The 26,602-nt window shown below is 36.9% G+C and overlaps 1 protein-coding gene across 2 annotated transcripts; it reads left to right on the top strand.

The window, feature by feature from the left end:
* The first annotated feature begins 4,733 nt into the window (after positions 1 to 4,733).
* LOC120414012 (uncharacterized) lies at positions 4,734 to 26,348 on the top strand. 2 transcript variants are annotated; one of them, XM_039575028.2, is made up of 4 exons: positions 4,734 to 5,259; positions 19,498 to 19,793; positions 24,398 to 24,767; positions 24,831 to 26,348. In XM_039575028.2, exons 1-4 carry the CDS (start codon positions 5,235 to 5,237, stop codon positions 26,108 to 26,110), a joined length of 1,971 nt encoding a protein of 656 aa, XP_039430962.1. In that variant the 5' UTR covers positions 4,734 to 5,234; the 3' UTR covers positions 26,111 to 26,348. The 2 variants fall into 2 exon arrangements, with proteins under 2 accessions (XP_039430962.1, XP_039430961.1); XM_039575027.2 differs by lacking the exon at positions 4,734 to 5,259 and having other exon boundaries at positions 19,152 to 19,793.
* Positions 26,349 to 26,602: the final 254 nt, after the last annotated feature.

Raw genomic sequence — 26,602 nt, 5'->3', positions numbered from 1 at the left:
GATTTTTTTTCTGAATCTGCAAAAACAAAATCGTTTCTTGAGTTTTTTAAGACTCAAAATTGTAGTTTAAAATATTTACGAATCTTAATTCGCACTGAGTGATTTTTCAAAAGGTTATTAAACTTGTTATTAGATTTTTGTAAAAAAAAATAACTAATATAGCTTAAATATAATTTCCCATTACCGGGAATTTTTCAATATGATAAACAACGACTCAACACAACAAATTAAATTGTTTTTTTTTTGTAATTTTTAAGTGCAACATTAAATATTCATTGAAGAAATATTTACAGTTATCAGGAAAACCCAAATGCTCAAAAAAAACGTTACTTAATCCACCCTTAGGTGGTTGGTGCCTTCCTCACATTTAAAAGGTAATGCTATCCAAAATAGGGCGGACCTTTAAGTGTTCTATCAATTTGACTAATTATTCATCTCATTATTATTTCAGGGCACTTATGTGCTTACAACTTATGATAGCGTAGTCAAATCTCCAATTCAATTTGTGCTCGTTGGAAAGGCTTATTAATTATCTATCCAAAGATAGGTCGCATGATATATTTGGACAACGTTTTCATCAAAATACCTGAGATCTGGCCTCCAAAAAATGTATAAATAACACTTAAGTGCTTATAACTTTTGATAGGGTTGGCAGATCTTTTATGTTTTGAATGCATTGGAAAGGTCTTTCGATTACCTATCCAACGACAGGTCGCATGATAGATCCGGACATTGTTTTCATCAAAATATCTGAGAACCGCCCTCCAAAAAGTGCATAAATATCACTTAAGTGCTTATAACTTTTGATAGGGTTGTCAGATTTTCAATGTTTTGGACGCGTTGGAAAGGTCTTTTGATTACCTGTTCAACGATAGGTCGCATGATAGATCCGGACAACGTTTTCATCATGATATCTGAGATCCGGCTTCCAAAAAGTACATAAATAACACTTAAGTGGTAATAACTTTTGATAGGGTTGTCAGATCTTCAATGTCTTGGACGCGTTGGAAAGGTGTTTTAAGGGTGCACAGCAACCAAAGAAGTTGTTGTCTTCTTATACCAAATTTGTCAAACTTACGGACCCAATCCTGCAAGAATCTGATCGTAAAAATAGTCAAAATTTGTTGTAAATAACTTTGAAAACAGTAATTTAGGGGATGAATAAAAAATCATAACGATAGTTCCCGTAGTTTTGAAGATACTAAAATGTCTGTAACAGAAATCTGGGTGCAAAAGCTATGGTTGATGTGTACCGTTAAATACCTTTCTAAAAATGTATAACATGCCGGGTTTTATTACAAAAACCACCCTTTTTACAATCTTCCGGACTTTTGTTAAAATCGTTTTTTTAGCATAACTTTTGAAGTACTTAACTAAACTGCATAATTTTTAATACCGACTTATGGGACCCCAAGACGGATCGAATGACGCCAAAACGGACAAAATCGGTTAAGCCAATGTTGAGATAATCGAGTGACAATTTTTTGATCAACATCCCACCACACACACAGACATTTGCTCAGAATTTGATTCTGAGTCGATAGGTGTACATGAAGGTGGGTCTAGGAGGTCTAATTGAGAAGTTCAGTTTTCGAGTGATTTTATAGCCTTTCCTCAGTAATGTGAGGAAGGCAAAAACTAGATTGGATTGCCATGGTCAAGAGAAGATATGGAAAATGAACTTAACTTGAAAAAGCTTTTCCCTTTTACAAATAATTAGAAAAAATAATATTTGAAAATAAAACATTTGATTTCGTATCTGGGGTGTAACTTAAGGTAAATTTTGGGGTCCATCTTTTTTTGGCTTCTCTAAATTATAGTTATTGGAATATAAAAAAAAAGTTAAAATTTACACTTTATGAATAAGAAGATAAGAGAAACATTGGTTTATTCGAACTTGAACATCGAACATTGGACATTCAATTTTTAAAAAATTTCAAATGTTTTACTGATTAGTTTATATAATTTTGCTTTGATATTTATAAGTTTAAATTTCCCGGGAGTCTCGACCGAATTTCCCGGGAATGGAGAGGTCCAAAAATGGTCAATTTCCCGGGAAATTTTTCCCGGGAATTCCCACTCGTCACCCTCTAATCACCCCTAATTCTGGCTCGATGCCGCCATCATGCAACCGCGTGCTCCGTTTGCTTGTCAACAAAGCTGCAGGTGAGACGAAGTAAGAGGAGTAAATGTTTTGACATTTTTATGCCCGCATCTGGCCCGTTACCTTTTTCGTCGGTCGTTTCCAACGACCGAGTCCAGCAAGGTACTGATCGTACAATAACGTCATGCTTCGAATTCCTGGACACTTTGAAACCCGGACACCTCATCCTGTTTTATCAATTATTTGGATATTGTACGATCAATACCTTATGATTAGAAATCAAAATTATAATCCATTTTTTATGATTTGAACTTTTTCACTCCAATTGGGAACCCCTAGGTCTATCCACGACCGTTTCCAATGACCGCGAAAAGATGCCAGAAAATCCAGCTACCAGCTAAATCCACAATATACGTTTGCGTAACAATTGTCAAAACTGTGTTTTTGTTATGAATTCTAACTATGTTACTATGTTATGAATTCTAATATCAACTTTCGTTTCAAATTTGTTTGGACGCTGTATTTAATGCCAACACAATAAAATAAAAATATGAGTTTAGCAAGAATGTAAAACATTTCTGTGAAATATTTCATAGCAGCGAAACAACGGGAAGGCAAAGCAGAAATGTTTATTATAAATTATCGATAGTTTTGATGTTAGCAGCTTATTTGATACCCTCCATTCACTAAAATTCCAGTCCAAATTTGTGTCCGGAATTCAAAACAAAAGTGTCCGGATTTCAAATCAGCTTTTATTAGTGTCAGGGATGAGAAGCACTCAAATTTAAATAAATTATTAATTGAAGTTTGTTAAGTTTCATTCAATTTTCAAATGCCAATATGCTGATGATCAGCCGTTTTGTGAATCAATCTAAAAACAATAATTTAATTTTCAATGCCAAGACTACTATTCTATAGAGTCTAAAGAAATGTAATTCAAAATAGTAAATTAAAAATTTTCAATTAATTTCAATGAAATATCGAAATAAATTAATAAACAAAACTGGCAACACCTTGTTATACATGTGTTTGTGATAGCCTTGAACAGACGGCAAAGTAGCTCTAAAAACTGATCCAACGCGGCTGATTTGAAAAAATATTTTGAATTGAGTTTTTTTCGTTAATAGAATAATTATTTCAATGGTTTAGTGACGAAAAACATAAAAGAATTAAATAAACAACAGTTACATTGCTCGGACATCGGACGAAATTGCTTGGTGTCAGTGCAAAACAGAAAAAGTCGTCAAGGCTCGCGACAAATCTGATAAGCAACGAAGCCGGATTTTTTGGACCTAATCGATGTGCTAGGATAATGGTAGGAAATACGAATGGCATTGGAAAAAGTGGCAGAAAAAGCGGAAATAATCAAAAATGTTAACATTTTTGGAAGAGGTAAGCTACAACACGATCCTGCTTACACTTAACTGTTGGTTGGATTCAATAAAATCGTACTTTGAAAGCCTGAACTACCTCGATTAATAAAAATAGGTACTAGGTCCAAAATAGGGTCATATACCCTAAATATTTTTTTGAACAAGAGGAAAAGTTAATTGTGTCACAATGGAGTTGCAAAAAAGTTTTTTTCGATTACACATCTACACGGAAAAAAATCAATTCTCGAAATCGTTAATGAGAACCACGAAGGAATATATTCACGTTTACAGTGCAAAAGCCCTATATTCGGAACTAATTTTTTTCTGTGTTTTTTTTATTCACTGTTTGTTGAAAAAAATACTTGCCGGCAGAATTGTTTGCCAGTAATTTTCCATGGCTTTACAGATTTCTTTTTTGGTTCCCATAAACTTGTTTTACATATTTTAGGGATTAAAAATAAAAATCAAAAAATCCAAAAAACGGTTATTTTTAGTGAAACTATATCTTTTATTAGTCCTAACAAATAGTTACAATAGTGCTAAAGATACATTCATTCTGCATTCATTCTCTAAAACAAAATTTCATGATCTTTTTTTAGAGTAAAGGGCATTATTTGAAGGACGTGTAGATGAATAATCTTGAGCATTTATAAAATTGGATTCTGTTTGTAGATAAAAATATACAGGTTGAATATAAAGGGATCGTCCTTTACTGAGTAGATTTTTCCGGGCAAAAAAATCAAAGAAACACAAACACAACTGGAAAAGTTGTGAGGTTTTACAAGACATTTTTTTACGTTACATTTTTACATGCAGTAGAATAATTATTTCGTATAGAACGTCTAATAATATTCTTCCACAAGAAAACTATTATAGCTTCGATATAATAGTTTTTCAGTTTTCCACAAACATTATGGATTAGGTGAATAAAGTATTCCACAAACATTATGGATTAGGTGAATAAAGTTTCAAAACAGATTATGAAAAGTAGAAAGATACAAGTGCTGGTTGATTAGGAAATGCATGCAGTTTGTTTTTGAAATCTGCTGCATAGTTCACGCTGCTGAAATTGATCCGTGTGAATTGATTGCAGTGTGCATTGAATCCCAACTTTGTCGTGCAAGTGCAAAATGCATCAAATCGTATAACATAACACTCCAAATGATGATTCCTTTCCCTTTTTTCTGTGGAATTTGCAAAATTTTCTGTTCTCACTCTCTCGATGGGTGGCTTTTGACCAAGTTGCTGCTCTCGTCGGCACCGTTGGGAGGTCTCTCTGGGGTTCTCTCTCGTGCTCTCGTCTCGGGTCCAGGTCTGGGGGTCTCTGTCAACTTGGGGGAGATCCCCCCAATCGAGAGCATCGAGAGAACTCTTCGAAACCCGTGGTCGGGTTGATTTCGTTCGGCTTCGTTACTCGCGTTAGAGACGCGCTTTTGTGATTTCTTATATTATAAATGCCAACTACAAAGCCACATCCGTCTAATTTGCGCGCTGGTAGACATGCGCTAAGCATGTCGGTTGGAAAATTCGCTCCCCAAGAAAAGTAGTGGAAAATCGCTGAGGACTCGTTAATTCACGTTCAGGCTTCGTGCAGTGCAGATCGTGGTTTTGTTGGTTGCTCGGTCGTGCTTGTTCAGTGGATAGAAGAAGAAAAATCTGAGTGTCATCGTGGATTTTAGCTGGAAGATCTTTCTGGTTCTGGATCAATAGAAGAACTTACTCACATTCAGAAGAGCAGTTGGGGAAAATAGTGCAAAATGTGGTTAAAATTGGTGTTTATCGGTGAGTTGAATTCTATTGTTATATTTAAAAAAATAGTGCAAAAAATTTTGTGCATGAAGATGCAAAGACAACAATGAATTCTTAATTATTGTAAAGTGATGGAAATTCCAAGATTTGCATAATTGCCGTGAATCTGTAATAAAATGGTTTTATTCTTTTTTATTTTCTTACAAGTTAAAAAAAATTGGAGGAACGGGAACACAAAATGTAAAAAATCATGGCTTGGTAGATAAAAATTAGTTTAAATGTCTGAATTATGGCAAACATGACACTGAACAACCCAAATTTCAAAAGAAAAAACATTATAATTAGGAGAAAACCTGGTTGTAAGTTTAAATTTTACATCCAAGAGCTCAAACCCTGATATTTGGGACAATATTTTGAAAGGCTGTATTATTGGTATATATGATTAACAAAAATTGTTATGTGAAAATTAACCCTTTCAGATAATATCCTGTAACGCTTTGAACAAAAAAAAAATGAAAAAAATAAACCAATTTTTAAACGTTGAAAACGATTTTGAAGGAGAAATTTTAACATTTAAGAATACTTTGCCAATGTTTTGGAAAGTATAATTTTTTTAGGTCAATTTTGGAAGTGATTTTTTTCTAATATTTTTTTTAAATTATGTGTTTGTTTTTCTCATCTAATTAATCTAGAGGGCAGTAGGTTTTTAGAAGTTATGTGTTGTAATGTTTAATAAATATTTTATTTGGAAATGGATTAAGTATTTGCAAATATTTTTCAAATGCAAAATCCGCTGCAATCAGTTTTAAAAAGCTTTTGTTTCACAAACATTACAATTTTCGTCAAATTTTTGATTTTTGAAAAATTATAATTGCAAAAAAACTGCACGGAGAAAAAAGAGCTCCCAATCATAAAAGATCTACAAATTAAGTGTATATATAAAGTTCCAATTTTTCAAATTTATGTGAAGTATTTCTGAGAAGATTGACTCGACCCGAAAATTGGGGTCAATATATTTTTTTTTTCACTAAAACTTCAAAATTTGGATATTTCAAAATACGTTTGCCTAGGTTTATTAACAGCTTGCATGTATGAAATCGTTCAAATATTTTTGAATTATTTGATGAATTTCCACAAAAAGTTTTTTCCTCAAAAAAAAGTGCGACCTAAACTAGCTTGAGACACAAAAACACATTCATAGCGATTTGAAATATTCCCATTAATTTGCCCTAACAAGTTTGGAGATCCGTTAAACAATTGCTGAGATCCTTTTTTATTAAAATAATAGAAAATAATTGAACGCACCTATTCCAAAATTTTCAATGCTTAAATGCCAATTAAAATATTTATAAGATAAACATTTTAAAAATGGTACCGTGTTTTCGAAAACTCGTAAATTAATGTACCTTGAACTGGTTCAGATAAACTGAGCAAAAACAACATCAACCCAAAAACAAACAAAACAAAAATCGTCGATCAATGAACCACTTTTATGATGCAAATTTTGCGCGCAAATTCCAATATAAAAGCGAGCATCTTCGAACAACTGCGCCAGCCATTAGCATGGCATAATGCTGTTCGGTTTCGTAATAATTATTTGTGACGAAAGTGAAAGAAAGGGTAAAATTCAAGACCCGGCCTGGTGTCTTCTAATGCCATCCGACCGACTGGTACAGACTGGTTGACTGGGTCGTACATTGCGTTACGTTTCGTACACGGACTATAGGACAGGATCAGATCAACCGAACTTGTGCACGACGCGACGACGTTCGATGAGGTAACGCTCTGGGTCTACCGCGGTATGCCGTCCTTTCTAAGTCGAGCTGTAATGCAAGACGACGGCATTGCAGAGAGTAACCTGAAGACCCCGACTCATAGAACCATGAAAACTAAGTCAGCTGGATGAGATCGCTTCGAACAACCAACGGACGGGACGGGACGGGTCAGACAAGAAAGCACTGTGCACTCTGTGGGAGACGGTGCAGGAACTTTCCCACAACAAACTGCACAATGGGTTTGTTTGGAAACATTTCACGGTACATGGGCTCAGCAGCATGGAAGAGGCGTTTCAAATGGCCATCAGTGGCGACGCCTGTCTGCACCTGTTGGCCCCAAACTCCGACACACGAGAAGAATACTCGGCTCGGTTGTGTAAAATAACCACCATCTCTTCGCGCGCCGCCTCGTACAATTTCCGCCTGGACCAATCTTCCTGCAAGTCGACTACTAGCTAACTACTAGCATCAGCTATAACCAACTTTGTATTGTTACGGGGTGGAGAGTTCACATGCACCTATGTAGGTGGCGTGGACCTAGGTGTTAAATTACCATCGAACAGGTATCGAGGGGATTTCTAGTTGCATTGTTTGCACAACATGGCAGCTGTCAAGTAGTTAAAATTAATTGAAACGAAATAATACCATCCGAGCGCGGTGCGGGCTCTCTTCCTGATGGCCGCAGCTGTGGGGGGGTCTCGAGTTTAAGTAGCGCTAACGCTACTATTTTTCATTAGGGCAAAAACAAGACGCAGACAGGGAATTAATGTTGGCTGTCTAGCTTTTAACGAATGTACCTTTTATTGCTTACCAATGCTAAGTAGCTCAATTCATCGTGAAAAATAATGCTACATTAATCATTTGTATGAGTTGCGTTATGTTGACAATGTCGAATTCAATGTTTCATTGGAATCTGGTGAAAATCAGATTTATTACGAATTATATCGAGATAATCTACCACAGTTGTTCGAAATCACCTCGCTTGTGACATTATTTTAAGTTTCAATTCCAGTTTCCAAATTTCAAATAAACCGATCAGGATTTGATCCCTGAACCTTCTGCTTGAGAGGCAGAAGCCACAATCATGAAGCCATTAGGCCGCAAAAAATATTCGTGCTTATCATTAAAATAGTTTGCAAATTGATGATTAAAAAAATAGCTTCTAATTTTGGACACACTTTAAAGTTTACAGAATTCATATTCATTTAAAAATTAGGTTTACAGGACAAGTGGACAAGTTTTGTGTATTACAAATCTAGAGTTTCTTTTATTAAAAAGGTCAAGCAATCCCAATTTTATTTTTTTGCTTTTTGAGTGTTTGTTTGTTCAAAAATACTCAAAATGCAAAAAATTAAAAATTTAAAAATAATGTGAACTTTTGCCTGGAAATTGGGTAAATTTACATTATACCATACCATCGGGGTTTGGGTGTACATGTACAAACTTGGATTGTTGGCTACAGAAGAAACATATAAATATAAATTTTCAACAGTTGACTTTGTTTTCTTTAAATTTTAGTTTATGAACCTGAATAAAATTGAATCAAAGATCAGTAAACAAGGCTGTCATAACATATGTTTTACGATTAGTTTTTAAGCATAGTTTGGTTGACTGATCTGTTACTAGCACGGCTACGTCACGACTGTCATCCTCATATAAAGCAAGTGAAGTCAACATCGAATCAAGATCGAACCAAGTTTTAAGCGCGTGGCGTTTGAAAAGGTCGTATGCGCATTGGACATAAAAACTTTTTTCAGTCCTTTTTTATGTAAAAAGATTAAGGTTTAATCTCAAATTTGAACTTGGGAACCATTTAATTCCATCGAGAACCTAATGTTGGCAAATCAGCCCTTTGGTGTTAAATTACAGCTAGTTTAAATAATTTGCGACTGAAATTTAGTAAGTATCCTAAAAGCGTAATTAATTTTAAACCAACGGTCAGAACGGATCAAACTAATTTTATTTTGTTTCAAGGAAACTTGAGCTATTCAGTTGATTAGTTTAGTTCAGTGTGTTGTGTTGTATTGCTTGAATGGTCAAGCAGAACTTTGAATTATGCATCTAATAAGTGTTAAATGTGGAAAAAATACGTTATACTTGTAACTATCTCGCATATATTTGCAAAGATTGTGAAAACTAACAAAAACATAATTTGGGAACAAAATTTATGTAATTATGTCATACGACCTTTTCAAAAACCACACGTAAACAATATTGACAGCGCCTCTGGCGGGGACTTCAGGAAACTGCATGTGAGCAACTCTTTACGAAATCGGCCGATTTCGACCATTTTTATTTTTTTATTTTTTTATTTGACTTAAACTTTGTGGGGGTCTTCCCTATGACCAAATAAGCTATTTTGCGTCATTGGTTCACCCATACAAGTCTCCATACAATTTTGGTATGTAAATATTCAAACAGCTGTAACTTTTGAGTGAATTTTCTGATCAATTTGGTGTCTTCGGCAAAGTTGTAGGTATTGTTGAGGACTTTTGTGAAAAAAATAGGTACACGGAAAAAAACTCAAACTAAAACTCAATTTCCCAAAATACGTATTTTTTGATTTTCGAGATTTTTTGATATATTTTAGGGGACAAAAATCCACAACTTTTGAGCCATAGAGAAACATGGTTAAAAAATCTGCCGCCGAGTTATGAATTTTTGAAAAAAATAGTGATTTTTGGAAAAAATCGAAGTTTTATGCAAAAACAAGTTTGACATTATTTTTTAATGCAAAATTGAATTTGCAATTGAAAAGTAGTTTTTCAATTTTTAGAAATAGTGACTTATGAAATCATGAAGCAAAAATTTATTTTTACGTAAACTTGAATTTTTTAAAGAAAGTTTTTGAACAATGAATTGAAAGTTTACCTCTTTATTGATATAATTTTACCTAAATATAGACTGAAAAAGATACATTACACCAGAAAAGAAGCAAAGTTAGACATTTTCAGAGGTAAAATCACACATTTTCTGCCATAATAGATGTAATATTACCATGATATTGTTTTGCTGTGCACGATGGTTCGATGATAACGGACAGTCATTTGACCATATAAGCCACTCAATCGGATGAACTGTTTCAATGAACGAATGAACAAAAGTGTGAGGAACTTAAACCTAAAATTGAATTGCAGCGACCAATGATATTTTTTGTAAAATTATTGATTATAAGGAATTGCTTACAATTTTAAATTAAAATAGCTTAACAAATATTTATAGTTTTCTTTATAATTATAAAATTATTCAAATCTTATTTGAAATATTTCTTTTTAAATATTTTTATCTGGCTTCCTTTTTTAAATTTTATCAAGTATTACTTCCGGATCAGATCCGGCCGCGTCAAAAACAAATTATGTTTTCAAACATCAGTCACTTCAATGAAACAAGGCAAAAACCCAACCTCATACAGTTGTGATAATTATTCTGGAAAGTCCTTAGCATTTGTTTATCATATCTTTTTTTTAATGGATTATATTTGTTTAGTAAATGAACACTTCTAATGATAAGTGCACAAAACTGGATATTAATCGGTATGGTTATGCAAACATAATCTTGACAATTCCTTTGAAAATATTAGCCCCGTTTTGTTTTCAAGTGCCTTCTAGAATCTCCTCAACAAGAGTTTCTTTAAATTCAAACCATAGTAAAAAATTAAAAAAAAATAATAATGTCGAGGTTCAAATGACGTTTACTCCGGAACTCCCAAAACGGTTTACCATTGTATAAGCGCTGCATTAACTTTCAAAATTCCTACAATCAGCACGTCAACACCCATTAAATCACGTGTCACGTGGTTTGCATTCCTTTCCGACAAGCGGGTGACAAATCTGATCGGAGCATCTATCTTTTTTCGCTTGCATTTCTTTGTTACACAATAATTGAATCAGATATGAGTACTTTCCGTTGGCATTCGAGCGCGCAAGAGTGGAAGTGGTAATGTCTCATCAGCTTTTACGGTCAGCACAAGGGTGGAAAACCGGAAAGATCACCACCACCATCGCCGGTGTGGAGGAAATTGGCTCAATATGGGATTGACAGTCTGGTTTTAGATTAATGACACTTGGAGGTCTGGTTTTATTTTTTTGCGAGCGCGACCATGTCTCTTGTGGTGCTTTCGCTGAAAAAAAAAACTAATGTTAGATGTTGCCTGGGCTCAAGATCGAAACCGTTGATTATTATGCGTTTTATTTGCCTGCAAAGTGGTTTGGCGCGACTGCAGCAGTTCGCGCTGGAGAGGTTTTTAATCACGGGTTGTGCTTTTTGTACATTTAACGGCGCTTATGTATGTTATTATTAAATGTGTCACAAACACGTTTCTGTTACGAAAACAGCACAGAAGATGCAATGTACATGGGGTCGACGGCAGGGTGCTAGAAACAGGTTAAACGATATCTCATCACACGTAATTAAATTTATAGTAGTGATTATGCAAACCAGAAATTCATCAAAGAATGCAAATGGCGCTAATCCAGTTGCAAAAGTTTTGCGCTACTTTTAATCTAAAAATAAAATAATTCGCGCTGGATACCTGTATATACTCTGTATCCAGAGAAACGTTATTTATTTTCTCTGTTGTTCGATTAAAGCAAGTAGCAGTGAACACTCCCAGTTTTAGGAATCACAGAACAACGGAATTAACGGACACTATAATCACATATATTGTGTCTTTATTTACGATACATTTAGCAAAGTTTCTTTTGAAAGTTCCCTTTTTTGTGTTTTATTTTCAATGAAAAAAAGCTACATTATTAATCTTTATTTTTGCAACTGAGTGTACCACACTGATGTTCACAACAGTCCCCGGATATGATTCGAGCCTTCCGAGTGCAGCGTGCAACGTGTTTGGTTTTATTTTTTCGCAAATGAAGTAAGTGAAAATTTATTGGCGCCATTGACCGACCCTGCCACCCCTCTCCTTCCTACCTTCCTCTCATTAACCGCCGTGGGCAAGGACGGCACCAAAGAGAAAGATCTTGTTCGGCGGGGTGAAATGAGACACACGTTCGATTAACTGGTTCTGCAGCCGCGCGCTGGTGGCGAATACAAATTACTTGCCCGCAAATGCTTCAACGTCGTTGGCACACGTTAGGTAATGTGGCCGGACGATTCCGCGTGGTGCCGGACCGGATTGCCGGCCACCGTGCGAGCACCAGATCGTTTTGATGATGACTTAACGAGACAATGAAGCACACAACAAAAAATGTCGAGTTCCATAATGTTACATGCTGGCGTAGTTTTGCTCGCAGCTAATTACTTTATTGTAATCGCTTTGAAGCAATTAATTATTTGATTAACTTGATCTGCCATTTACACGGTTGATTGAATCATACTTTTCGAAAGAAATGAACGTTTCCATTTAATTTTGAAAGCAACTCACTTTGGTTATGTATCGGAAGTGAACGACTGATTTTGAAGATTTTTTCATCGGATGTTTTTATATTCGATATGATACTACTTTAGAAAAAGTGATAATTTTAGAAGAGCTTTTAAATGCATGGGTTTGAGGGTGCACAACACTTTAGGGGATGAATAAAAAATCATAATGATAGTTACCGTATTTTTGAAGATACAAAAATGTCTGTAAAGAAATCTTGGTGCAAAAGCTCTGGTTGATGTGCACCGTTAACATTAGGGTGAAAAGATAGACTATTTGTGTATCCTTGGATAGTACTAAATATTTGTTTCATTTGATTGGGAAAATGGCAGAATATTTTGAAGACAAGCATAATTTTTGCGATCAAGCTGTATTCATTCAAAAATATGTTTTCTCTCAAACTGTTGCATTAGTACCGTAAACCGGGGTGACTTTGATAGGATTTCTATTTATTTTTGGAAAATTTCTCAACTGTAATGGTTTAGAAAAATAGTTCATCATCCCGGTACGAGAATCGAACTCACGACCTCTGGATTGGAAACCCAGCACGCCGCTAGTCGAAACCCATCCCCTACCGGTCAGTATTCCCAGTGAGTAGAATAACTCTTTGAAGGGATCTGACTTTGCCGAGCCTGACAGGAATCGAACCCATCACCTTCCGCTTACAAGGCGAAACCCGTAACCTCACGGCCACGGAAGCTCGGCACGTTAAAAATTCGCATTTTAAATTCCAGGGTGACTTTGATAGTCATAGTGTTTCTTGTTAAAATCAGATTAAAGGTATTCAAACTTTATTTTTACGTTGAATGTACCATCACTTAGGCCGCTGATATAGTTTTTAAGAAAAAAAATCAATGTTTATATTTAGTTAACTAAGTTTATAAGCTTTATAACAGAATACATATAAATTTAAGGTAAAATTGTGAAAAAGTCGTAATTTTGCCTGAAATTCGTTAAATCTAGTATTGTTCATAAAATTATCGATTTATATTACATTTCAAACTGAATTCGAAGCACGAATCACAAGTTTTCTCATTTTATATGAAATTTGTTCAACTGAAATTGCCTATAAATTTGGAGATTTTTTTGAATTATGTTTCAAAAACACATATCATTTATTATTTACAAAATTATTTTACCTCCTCCTAGTGGAAAATTGTCCAAAGAAGCCAAAAAGACATTCCATTTTACGATTAAAAATCAAGTTCATTGAGTAAATCATGACACTTTGAGAAGTTTGGAAAAGTGCCTTTCATCAACATTTTTATAATAATAGTTAACTAACTTTTTAAACTTTTCAAAATGTTATGAAAAGTTCTTCTTGAGGTACTTTGAGTAGGGGATAGTGGGGAGACTTGATCCCCGGGGACACTTGATCCCAAGCCTGTATCTCGTCAGCATGTGGATAAAACAATTATCTTTGTTCTAGAAAAATGTGCGAAATTAACTAAAACTCAGTGTAGAAAACAAAGAAAAAAATTAAAAAATGTTTAGATTGAGTTACACACATTTTTCTAATACGAGCTGCAAAAAACTTTCAAGAGATCTTTTTTTCTTTGTTTTGATATGTATAGAAAACACTCAAAAATTATTCAAAAAAATATTGTTTATACATGAATTGTTTGATAAACTTATCAAATCCAAAACCCTTACGCATTTGGTGTTTAATTTATCGTCATACTATTTTTACAATAAATTGTTTAAAAAAGTGCGTTTAGGGAGACTTGATCCCTGCATTTTTACAGTCACTGGTATCAGCTTCAAGATTAATTAATTGGGTTGGGTTTTCATACATAGTTTTCTTTAGTATAGTTGTACATAACTTACTGCAGTTTGAACCTTTTTTCAAAAAATTTCCAGCTTTTGTAAACATGCTTAATTTTGGTCTAAAAAATAATATTTTAAGTTTTTAAATATTTTACATACTAAACTTGTTATATTTTGAACACAAACGTACAGGTTTTATGTAAAATTTCTGTAACTTATAGAAAATTAAAAGTTTGGATGAATAAGAAACATTTTGCTTAAGATTTCTTCAAAATGTTGAAAAGGGGATCAAGTTTCCCCTAACATTTTTAAAATGCCGGTTTAAAATAGTTTTTTAAAACGCTTGGCATGATTCGAAGAGTTCATCTGATGAAATACCCTTATTAGCCAAACATAGATGAATGTTTAAGCTTTCAATTCATGCAAAAAGTTTATAGTTTTGTGAGAAATTGACAGAGTTACGTGCGATACAAAAAAAGGGGATCAAATCTCCCCACTCTCCCCTACTTCTCTACCACGGTCAGTATGATTCCAAACCATTCCAAACGTATTTAATTTGTACTCTTCATTTTGCGGAAAAATCTCAAACCTATCAAAGTCACCCCGGCTATCAAAGTCACTCCTTTTTACAGTATATTTTGATCTAAAATTTATCCAATTTAGTATCGATAATTCGGGCCAATGCATATTATATTTAAAATTTTCATCTCCACCTGATTTTTGCTAATTATTGCTAAAAATAAACACAATCAAGGCAACAACGAACCAACATTAAGGATGGATGATTCAATGGAGTTCCCAATTTGAGTGGTTTAAAAAATTACAGTTCTTTCATAGAACTACATTGAAGAAAAAGCAAAAGCTGTTCAAATTGAAGTGAAAATAAATAACTATAACTTTTTTATTAATAATAATTTTGAATCTCATTTGCAGAGTATATGCCCCTAAGGCCATTTCAATTTTAATTTCAAGTGTCCCCTTCTCAAAAAATAAAAAAAATCAGGGCAAACAAATGTTTTTCCTAATTTGATATTTTCATAAAAAAAAACTTGTAAAATCGATTGTAAACAATTCAGAATACATTGTTCAACGCTTATGTTTTATAAAATAAAGACTTCTAGACTTAAAACAAATTTTATATTTAGTACCACAGATCGGTACAAAACGTGGTAGTTTAGGAAAACAATATTATGATGAATTCATTGATGTTTGGCAAATTTTTGAAAGTACTATACTGCCCCTGATCGCATAAATGTCCCATATGCATTTTCATCGATTTCGAGTTATTGATGCAGTTTGGTTCAAAATCGTGTGCTCTTTCAAAAGAGCCTATAACATCCAGTATTTTGTTCTAGAAAACAGGGGGAAATCCAGTTTTTTCGTGAAAACTTAACACGTAGCCTTATGTATGGGACAAACTTCTTTTGCGTTTTTCTCAGCTTGCTGTTTTTGCATATGGGACATTTATGCGAACATGGGCAGTATATTTGCACTGTATGCAGCATTTCGTAATACTTTTTGTTTTGAATTTTTTTCTTGAAACGTATTTTCGTATTTTCTAGAACAAACTTTTCTGGAAAAAATGGTATCTTTTCTTTCAAAAGTGCCTTTTAGGAAATTTTCTAAGCTTCCCAATGTTCCGAAAAACGAAATGTTTTTTAGAGAAATTTCTAAGAAATCTCTTTTTTACGTATTTTGATTTAAATTCCTTAATTATTTATTGGAAATTTTTAACTAACTCGTCACGAAACTTGTCAAACGATTTGTTTTATGTGTCATTTACTCATCAAAATGTGCAAAATGAAACAAGAAACAACTTTGTAGAAGGTTACATATCGCAAAACATTTTGAAAATTTAGTTTTAACTGAGTTTTTTAATTTGCGATTTGCTTTGTAATGAAAAAATAGAAATAGATTATTATAAATAGATTTGGCAAGCATGGATACAAAACATGTTTTAAAGTCGAAAAAGGACTATTAATTCCAAAAGTCATATTTTTCATGAGTATGCAATAAAGATAAAGTTCTTTAAAATGTTTTCTAATCTAATCAAACACAATCGCAGCCAGTCCGAAGAAAGCATCCTGGAAGAACATGTGATTAGATTACGCCCCATGTTCTTTTTTGTCAATATTAATGATTGTAGTACATTCGAGCATCCCCGAAACGTATTACACTCATAAAAGCGGCCAGGCCTATTGCGTTGCATTAACCGCAGAGAGGATTCTGTGAACGGATCACATTTCACAGAATCTACAGGGGAGGAAGGATGCGTGGACATACCGTACCAAACGCTCTTAAAGTTCTTTAAAATGTTTTACTGCTGAAAATGCATTTGAAAGTAGCAATAAAATTCGTGTGTTTTGAATTCCGAATGTTCAACAACACAGTGTCGCTATTTTTTTATATTTAAACAGCAATAAAAAATATGTTCACAAAAGAAAAAAAAAACAAAAGAAAAACATCCACAAATTATTTTAACAAAACAATTATCAAGGTATTTGAAAAACGTTTTAAAAAAGATAAGATTAATAAGATTGCCATAATACTGCTTTATTCATTGATCATTTCATGCTAATGATAAGTATCTCTCCTGAAGCTTGCAAAAATTTCGATTCTAGAACATGTTTTGTATCCAATGAACTGTTTAATGTTTGGTTGAGGCAATATGATATTTATTCATAAAAACCCAATACTACCCTTAACTATCTCAAACCTGCTAAAATATTATTTTTATTTCTGAATGAATCGCACATATTTCCTTTGTTAAAACTTAATATAAAGCAAAGAAGGCCAATGCCGAAGTGTAAACAAAGAGTCTATACCGCTCACGCCAATTGATGTTTACATTAGGAACAAGCAGGATAGACTTTTTAACTTTATTACAATTTATTCATTCGAATTTTATTAATAACCAATCGAATAAATGCGAATGTGTTCTAATCTAATCTAACACAGACGCAGCCAGTCCGATGAAAGCATGCTGGAAAGCCTTGTGATTAGATTACGCCCCAAGCACTTTCTTGTAATTATTAATAATTGCAGTACATCCGAGAACACCGAAAATGTATTGCAAAAAATAAAGCGACCAGCCCTGCTACGTTGTGTTTACTGCAGAGAGGATTTTGAGAACGGATCACATTTCACAGAATCTACAGGGGAGGAAGGATGCGTGGACATACCGTACCAAACGCTCCAGTTAACAGTTTCATAAGTGTTTTGTATAATGTGTTTAGTGTAAAATATAGTGTGGTTATATAATCAATTAAATATAACAATGCAATATAACGATCATTTAATGAGTTGCTTTGGAGAATTTGAACGGTGCGCGTCGCGGTCAACACGCCGGATTTTCGTTGCCGTTTCCGTCTTTGTTTTCCCCCCGATTGTTTGTATTTCGACCCGGACGATTTCGCGATGTTTGACAGTTGCTTTGGAGAATTCGAACGGTGCGCGTCGCAGTCAACACGCAGGATTTTCGTTGCCGTTTCCGTCTTTGTTTTCCCCCCGATTGTGTGTGTTTTTCGGTCCGGGCGGTTTCGCGTTTTCACATTTTATTTGGTTTTATCTTTCCACAGCCTGCTGTCTAAGATTGAATCATTTATGCTAAACTCAACACCAAATAGCCGGGAATAATCTCATCCGCATCGTCCGACTGTTTGCCTTGAGAATGCATAATACATCACATCATTAAACAAAATTGGTTGATTATTGGGTCGCATCATCATCCTCTATGATGAATCCTGGCCATTACCCTTTCCCACTAACAAAATCCCAAGTAGAAGTAGTTTTCCGGCACACGTGGGGGTGTGGATATCGTATAGAACCCAGCCTTTGTAGCAACCTGTGCTAACTAACATTCCCGTCCCAATCCCCCCGAGATCTACAAACTGAGATGGCGGGCGCCGTTGGTGGCCAATGACTGTTACCTATTTTCTTCAGATCTAGTTTTAATGATCTTGATGTTTTATCTTTTCAACGCATTCATACATGCTGTTGATAAGGGAAACACCATTAGATCGTTTAAGCGTATGGTCAGTTGTATTGATAGGATATTACGGTCCTTTTCAGCAACGGAGAAGGACAACCATGGGTGGTCTCTCATGCTCATGCTCATGCTCAATGCAATATAATGATCATTTAATAAAATCCCTCCACCCATATAATATATTATAATAACCACGCACCCAAGCACACAAACAGCGAAACAAAATAAACGAAAATGAGCATGCAAAAACGAGACAGCGCGTCCCCGTGGTCAGCACACTAATCTGTGTTCTTTTAACATTTTCAAATGCATTTACAATATTGTGCATGACAAACGTTTTGAGTAAACAAACATTCGAAAAAAAGAATAGGAAAGGCGTCATAAAGTGCAATAAACATACCACACGCATCAAAACCGTGAACAAATCTTCCATTTGTAGTTTCTTGTTAGGAATCCCGCCATTGTAGCCCTTCAATTATCTCCGCATGTTTGCGGAAGACCTTACCATTTTATGCAAGTACCGCACAGCCGAGGGGGGGTCTCAATTAAAGCAAAGGTGCGAAGGGTTCGTCATGCAGCTTGCGGTGACGAAAGAACCCTCCCACGCCGTCCAACTCCACAGTGCTGGGTCAGGTGTCGTAAGCAAAATTCCACCTTGAATTCCCACAAACAACGAGCGGTCTCACGAGAGAATTCTTTCAAAGCGCCTCTTCTACCGCAGACGAGTTCCCATCCGCCAGCACATCGGAGCTTAGGAAAAACGCGCTCACGGTGACCTCATGGCCGTCGGTCGATTTTACCTGCAGTTCACGAGGCGATGATACCCTCGCCGAAGCATCTTTCGAATGATGGGACCAGGGTAGTAAGTTAGGTCTATGACGACCTTAGAGATGCATAAAATTGGAATTCTATCTCAGGACAAGATTTTCACATTTCTAAACTTATGATTGCTCTAGTTTTTTGTTTGTCTGAATGAAAAATAGCATTTATTGGTAATGTAATATTCTAATCATAGGCTTCGGCATCACCCCTCGCATAATTCAGCGCTGAATGGGACTGAGTTAGTTTGTTTTTTTATTTGGGCTTCGTGAAAATGCGCGGAATGCTGATGAGAAACTGAACCAAAGTGTAACGCAAAGACAATTGGCCTGTGGCATCATCATCATTGGCAGCACCACCGCTCCAAATATTACGTCACGCAGTGCGCCAAGAAATAAGCGCATTCCCATTCGACACCAAAGCCAAAGCTAAATCAAACCGTGTTATAATGCGTGGTGGATCGAAATTATTTTTTGATTTGTCTTACGAGAAAGACAGCGAGCCCGCCACTAATAAGAGATGCTTGTTTTTGTCTTCTTCTGCAGGATGTTGTGCGATAGGTGGCATACTGGCGGCGGCGGCACCGGAAAAGAACGTTACCCAAGAGGCGGTGGCCACCAAAGAGAAGCGCCAGACGGACCACGAAACGCGGACACTGCCCCAGGGAGCAGCGGCGGAACGGCGCCAGCAGCAGCAGCAACAGGCCTACTTCCAGGATCCGGACGTAGCGGCCCACTACTATGCCCAGCAGGCCGGAGGTCAGCTGCTGTTTAGGCCACACCAGCCGAAGGCAGCGGCGTCCTCTGCTGGTCCGGGCAGTGGCCAGGAACAAGTGCAAGATGTAAGTTATATGGTGTAGAGATTGGTTTGCAGCAGCAAGCAAGGAACTAGGACTTGAAGACTGGTATACGGGTGACGACAACAGGACAACTCATTGAGCCAAAAATGACTTTTTTAAAACTTTTCTTCGGTCACCAAGTGGGATAGAATGCATTCTAATCGGCATGCATCGATATTTTTGTGCAAACTGATTTCACGGACCACCTTAAAAAATTCATTGAAATGTGGTTACGTTGCTTAGGTACAATACAATCTATATTTTATGTGCCTTCGGTATGCCCAAAGAAGCCATTTTGCATCATTAGTTTGTCCATATAATTTTCCATTCAAAATTGGCAGCTGTCCATACAAAAATGATGTAAGAAAATTCAAAAATGTGTATCTTTTGAAGGAATTTTTTGATCGATTTGGTGTCTTGGGCAATGTTGTAGGTATGGATAAGGACTATACTGAAAAAAATGATACACGGTAAAAAAAATTTGGTGATTTTTTATTTAACTTTTTCTCACTAAAACTTGATTTGCAAAAAAACACTATTTTAATTTTTTTTTATTTTTTGATATGTTTTAGGGGACATCAAATGCCAACTTTTCAGAAATTTCCAGGTTGTGCAAAAAATCTTTGACCGAGTTATGAATTTTTTAATCAAAAGTGATTTTTTCAAAAAATCGAAAAATTGATCGCAAAAATTTTTCAAGTTCATTTTCCGATGTAAAATCTAATTTGCAATAAAAAGTACAGTCATCCCTCATATTCGGAACAGTTTACAGATCGGCCAATTTTCAAAAAATCATAGCAAATCGATAATTGAACTTAATGATTCGCCTTTTCCTTCATTTGAAAGCTTTTCTTGCGATCTTTCGATTAATGTATCGAACAACTGCAAAATTTTAACTTTTATATCAAGTTTTTGAAGCAAAACTTTGACCCTTGAAATCCACAAATTCGGAACACTTTTTTCTTACGGATCTAATCTAATCTAATCTAATCTAACACAAACGCAGCCAGTCCGATGAAAGCATGCTGGAAAGTCTTGAGATTAGATTACGCCCCAAGCACTTTTCTTGTCAATATTAATACAGTCGACTCTCTGGCTGTCGATCTTCTCGATATCAATAATGCTCCATGTACCGATGAATTCTTCAGTCCCTTCAAACTGCATACTTCGATTGTCTTTATTCCTCGATATTTTCTCTTGCTTGAAGGATCTCTTCCTCGACGGTCCCTTGGATTCTATTTGCTTTAAATATCTATTCCGGTTGTCAATAATTTTACTTTCTCATGGCTTGCATAGACATTTTTCTTTAAGAAGCGAAGCTTTGAAGGGTGTTTGACATTTATTTGTTTTTGTTTGCTGGACGTTGCCATGATTCTCTCCTATAGCTGGTCAGCAAGAAAAAATAAATTTCAATCGAGTCTTCATTTTGAATCGTTCTGTAAACTGATGCTTCTCTTCCTCGACGGTCCCTTGGATATTGACAACCAGAGGGTCGACTGTAATTGCAATACATCCGAGATCACCCGAAAATGTAATACAAAAATTAAAGCGGCCAGCCCTACTGCGTTGTGTTTACCGCAGAGAGGATTCTGTGAACGGATCACATCCCACAGAATCTACAGGGGAGGAAGGATGCGTGGACATACCGTACCAAACGCTCCGGATCAGTTAAGGGTGGTGTGTAAGTGTAAATTTGGCAGATAATTATATGTTTAGGGGGAAGTGGAATTGGGCAAAATGGGATTAAGGAATGGGCAAGTGAGGAAGGGGTAGGAGGGCTATTGAATTTATAGTATAATAATATAAAGGAATATAATCATTTAGCAAATAATGATGGAAAGCTCTCATCAAGAATCAGCAAATCTTAAAATCTTCGAAAGACACAGCCAGATTCTGCCAATCCGGCCGCATCAAAACAGGCGAGATTACCTCGTCATCTGCGTGATTGAGGCTCTATCCCAGGTCAGCGACGTCTTCCCGGACATGCAGCAACGCAACGCGAATCCCGGATATCTCCACCATCTCCACCTTGTGCACTGACACTCACAAGTTCGTCAAGAACTAGCCGATAAGAATTTGACGGAAATCCTCAGAAGACGAAAAAAAAAAAAAACGCGGAGCGAAAAATCAAACAAAAACCTCGGAACACTTTTTTCTTACGGATGTAAACAAACTTTGGTTCTCTCCATGAGTACAGAATTTTTACAAAATAATGACTTCACGCACTGAAACCACACAGCCAAAAATCCGATGGTAAAATCGCATGCAAAAGCATGCACATCACCTTCGTCAAAATAAACACTTAATATTACACACTGCATGTACATTTTTTGCAAACACAAAAAAAAAAGTTGCAACCGACGGGATTCAAACCCAGCACCAACAGTAAGGACTGGCGCCTTAGCCCGCTCGGCCATCAGACCGATGAAAAATTGTAATGATAAACGCATATATGAGCTTGACATTTCGGTCAAGTAGGTTTCCCAGTATGATGGGCTACATATTTCAGGGTGTAAAATCACATAAAATTGCATAAAATAATGCAATATTTATTTTACACCCAGGCCTTTTACACGCAGCTGGATTACTACTTTTTTAGCTGTGCAACGAAACTCAAGCATAGTTATGTCTTATGAATGGTCTGATAACTTTTTTTGTGTGAAAATAACAGTTAAATTCAGGTGTTCTAAAATTGTGGAAGGCACAATAACATCCCACAATTATGGAACATACAATTTGAAGGCAGTGTTTTTCTGCTCTGAATGTAATAGTCTTGAGATGGAGTTTTTTGTTTTAAAAGTACTACTTTTACTAGTCAATATGCATTTGGTATGCTATTGACAAATTATCACAAAAGTGTTCCGAATTTGTGGGTGTTCCGAATATGTGGGATGACTGTACTTTAGTGAAATTTTGATAAAGTGCATCGTTCTCAAGTTATTCCCATTTTTAGGTAACTTTTTTGAAAATAGTCGCAGTTTTTCATTTTTTTTTAAATTAGTGCACATGTTTGCCCACTCTTGAAAAAAATATTTTTGAAAAGCAGAGAAAATTCTCTACATTTTGCTTTTTGGAACTCTGTTGATACGACCCTTAGTTGCTGAGATATTGCAATGCAAAGGTTTAAAAACAGGAAAATTGATGTTTTCTAAGTCTCACCCAAACAGCCCACAATTTTTCAATGTCGATATCTAAGCAACTAATGGTCCGATTTTCAATGTTAAAATATGAAACATTCGTGAAATTTTCCGATCTTTTCGAAAACAATATTTTAAAAATAAATAAATCAAGACTTACATTTCAAAAGGGTTACCGCAGAGAGGGTTCACAGAATCTACAGGGTAGGGAGAATGCGTGGGCATACCGTACCAAACGCTCTGGTTTGCAATTTTGATTAGCCAATAGCCTTATGAACGTGCAACGGTCCTTTTGCGTTCAAGTGTTAAATGAAAAGCAATGTAAGAAATTCATTGGAGTTCGTTTTCCGTTTATGCACGTTTATAATATGAGTAACTTGACGTTTTTTAAACATATTTATAAATCATAAAATGTATTTCCATAAGATGCAAAAGAATCCTGTGGGACGTTTTAAAATCTGAACTAATCCTTCTTAAAAATATTTGTTTTCTATACAAAACCCCTATGGAACATTTAAAGTTGCTGTCCCTCCAAACGCGGTTGTCGCAAAGTGGGCCCCCGCAATTGAATCATCTTCAAAAGCCAGCGCTGCTATATTGGTGCGATTGATTTTCCAGTGATTAAACTTGGAAACGTGATGCACGTTTACCATTTAAGACAGAACCGCGCTATAGACCGCATCTTATGTAATTATATTGTCCCACCGTAAAGTCGTAGAAGAGTCGAGATTCCCATGAGAAGAAGAACGCGCGATGCTGGGCTTCTTCCATTACATGCTCGCTCGCCGGTTTCGCGCACTGGTACAAGTAACATTTACCTTAGAAACTCGATTTACCTGGCTCTGGCTGGCTTATTATGTTTCGATTAGTTTTGTTTTTACTAGCCGAAGCCGAGCTCGATTGAGGAGGGGGCAAGAAACGTGCAGCAGAACGTCGTCGTGCCGCATCTTTGCCGCCGGGTTGAATAATGCACATCTTCAGAAATGTGTTAGCACCTGTCTTGCGAGGTGTGCTAATTTTACAGTCTTTTGGCGCATTTACGTACGTGGTTGGATGGCTTTTTTCAAGCATTGGAGATGTTTGAACAGTATCACAAATATACTGTTAGAAGAACAACGACATGTTTTGAATACTACATTGTGTCGTGAGATACTATGAAGACATGTTCCTGATATAGCATCATTTCCGCAATTTAGCATTTCTTTATCTGCATTTCAAAAACTAAACTGACTTTTCAAAACTGGACTTAAATAGAACAAAATTTATTTTTTACTTGGCAAATATTGATTGACTTATCTTTGCAAGCCTGTCATCTGCACCTGAGCTCATAAATCAATATTACAGACACTTCATTGTGGATGGCAAGCATTAAAAAAAGAGGCGCGGCTGGCAGCGCCATTTGTTGAAAAGTTCAATCGTGCTCAATCAATCAAGGTTGTACTCAAAGTGTCTTACGATCTCTCATTGCAGCTTCCCCCGGAATATCTCAGTTTGATTCAGCAATTAGCCGATCACCAGAAACACGTAGCGCCAGCCAAGCACGCGAAACACCACTCCTACGAACCTCAAAATGTTCAGCCCGAACATCAACAGCAACAGCAGCAGCAGCAGCCGCAATACTATCAACCTCAACAACAACAGGCCCACCATCAATCACCGCAGCATAATCAAATCCAGTACATCACGGAGGAGGAGTACGCGCAAATCGTGAAGCAAGCCCAGGCCCAAAATCACCACGCCGCGGCTCAAGCTCAACAGCAGCAGCAACAGCAACACCATCAGCAGCATCATCAACAGCAACATCAACAGCCGCAGTACACGAGGCCAGCCGGAAAGCATGGTATTCATTTGCGGTGATCGCTCGTAACTCGCACGTTGACTAATTCTAATTTGTACCTTCCAGAACTACCAAAGTACCGCCCAACGGTCCAATTGCTGGAGACTGGTCAAGAGCACGGACACGCTTACTCGCAGCCCGATCCCGAGCAGTTCCGTATTCAGTACAAGAGCATCCAACCGACTGGGTCAGTAACGCCTGTGTCGAAGCCAATTAGCGCTTTTTCCTTTGAAAAAGAACTAGCTAAGTTGGTTGAGTCCAACCGCCCGGTAGCTTATCATCAAGCTGGTGGTGGACACAGGCAAAGTCCCCATGAGAGCCCTCGGTATGTGCCAAGCCCTCAGGCAAGCGCAGAATATGCCTATCCGTCCCAAAACGGACACGAACATGCTCCAAAACAGTCGATCAAGGCTCAATACATTGCTCCGTTCGCTCAGGCTTACACCGGACCAAAGCCAAACGCTGCTCATCTGCAGGTAGGACCCCACAAGTTCGCTGAAAGTCCGGCCCAAAGGTATCAGTTCATCGCCCAGGAAGAACGTGCCAAGTCTCATCCTCCCCAGCAGTACTTTACTGAAGTCTCACCAAAGCACCAAACTCACTCGGAAGAAAAGACACACGCTGGAGCTCCATCGCCCAAAATTCAGTATTACGTCCCAAAGGAGAAGAACCTCCAGATCTACTACCCTCACCAGCAGGTTCAGGAGAAACAACCCGTTGAACAGCACACCCCGTCGCATCCGATGAAGATCGTCGAAGCGCCTCAACTGCAACACGAAAAGCCCAGCAAAGCGCAAATTCAGGCCCACCGTCAGAAAGCCCAATACATTGCCCGCGAAAAGCAAGCAGAACAGAGCCAACACTCAGCGCAAAAGTCCAAAGAAGTTGAAGCCCCCTCACGATCGGCCATCTACGTGTCCCAACAGACCGGAGTGTCTCCGTCTTCAGCGCCCTCAAGTGCCGAAAAACAAGCACCCCCACAACAGCAGCAGCAGCAGCAGCATCAACACCACAAAATCCCACCCAAAATTGACAGACCTCTAACCCAAGAGGAATTCCAAGCTCTGGTCGATGCGGGTTATTCCGTAGTTCCGGTGCCGGTGCCCGTACCCGTGCCGATCTCGCAGTATCACGCACAACAGCAAGCCCAGCAGCAACGAGCTGCTGCCGCTGCCGGTGCTGCCTCCTCTGGACGCCATGGCCCCGTGGCCCAAGCCTCTCGGTACCACCAGCACCAGATTGCTGCGGCGGAGAACAATCCGAGTCAAGTCATCACTTACCTGCGTCCGCTGCACATCGACCCCTTCTCGGCGGGTATTCGGGGTCCGAACAAGGCGGCTCCGTAAGCCGGAGTGGTGCTTCCACAACACTAGAATAGGTCGTAGTTTGTAGCTAAGCGAGTATGAGATATTTAGTGTTTAGTCTAACTTAAATAGTACTTTCGCTTGCCATGCACAAAATGTTAGTTGTGGTTGGACAGCGGAGGTAGCAAACTGAAATTGTTATGTTTAATTTATAAATGAAACTACACGTGTAATGCTGTTAAATTGATGCGAAAATATATTTTATTGAAACAACTTTCGATTGATGCATTTTTACTATTAATCTCACAAGTATGATAAACCCTGATTTAACCTAGGTTAAATCCTATTTTTGAGTCTTATTTTTTTTCAAAACCTCGCTCCACAAGCTGAATATTGTTCCTTGAGCTATTTTAGGGCTCTGTGCCAAATATAAGCAAAATCGGTCAACATTTACCCATTGATAATCGAAGGTGAAGTTTGTGTATGTGTGTGTATGTTCAACCAAACAAACGGGACCAAGCGGTCGCTTCCTAC

This window comes from Culex pipiens, chromosome 3 (genome assembly GCF_016801865.2).
Source record: "Culex pipiens pallens isolate TS chromosome 3, TS_CPP_V2, whole genome shotgun sequence".
Lineage (NCBI taxonomy): Eukaryota > Metazoa > Arthropoda > Insecta > Diptera > Culicidae > Culex > Culex pipiens.
This window is presented reverse-complemented; position numbering and strand designations above follow the sequence as displayed.

What these genes read in the sequence shown, in the direction of transcription:
- LOC120414012 (XM_039575027.2), top strand. Translation starts at nt 19,401, where the DNA reads ATGCGTGGTGGATCGAAATTATTTTTTGATTTGTCTTACGAGAAAGAC. An exon ending in GCCAGGAACAAGTGCAAGAT is followed by an intron (nt 19,794 to 24,397) that starts GTAAGTTATATG and finishes CTCTCATTGCAG; the next exon opens with CTTCCCCCGGAATATCTCAG. An exon ending in GAGGCCAGCCGGAAAGCATG is followed by an intron (nt 24,768 to 24,830) that starts GTATTCATTTGC and finishes TGTACCTTCCAG; the next exon opens with AACTACCAAAGTACCGCCCA.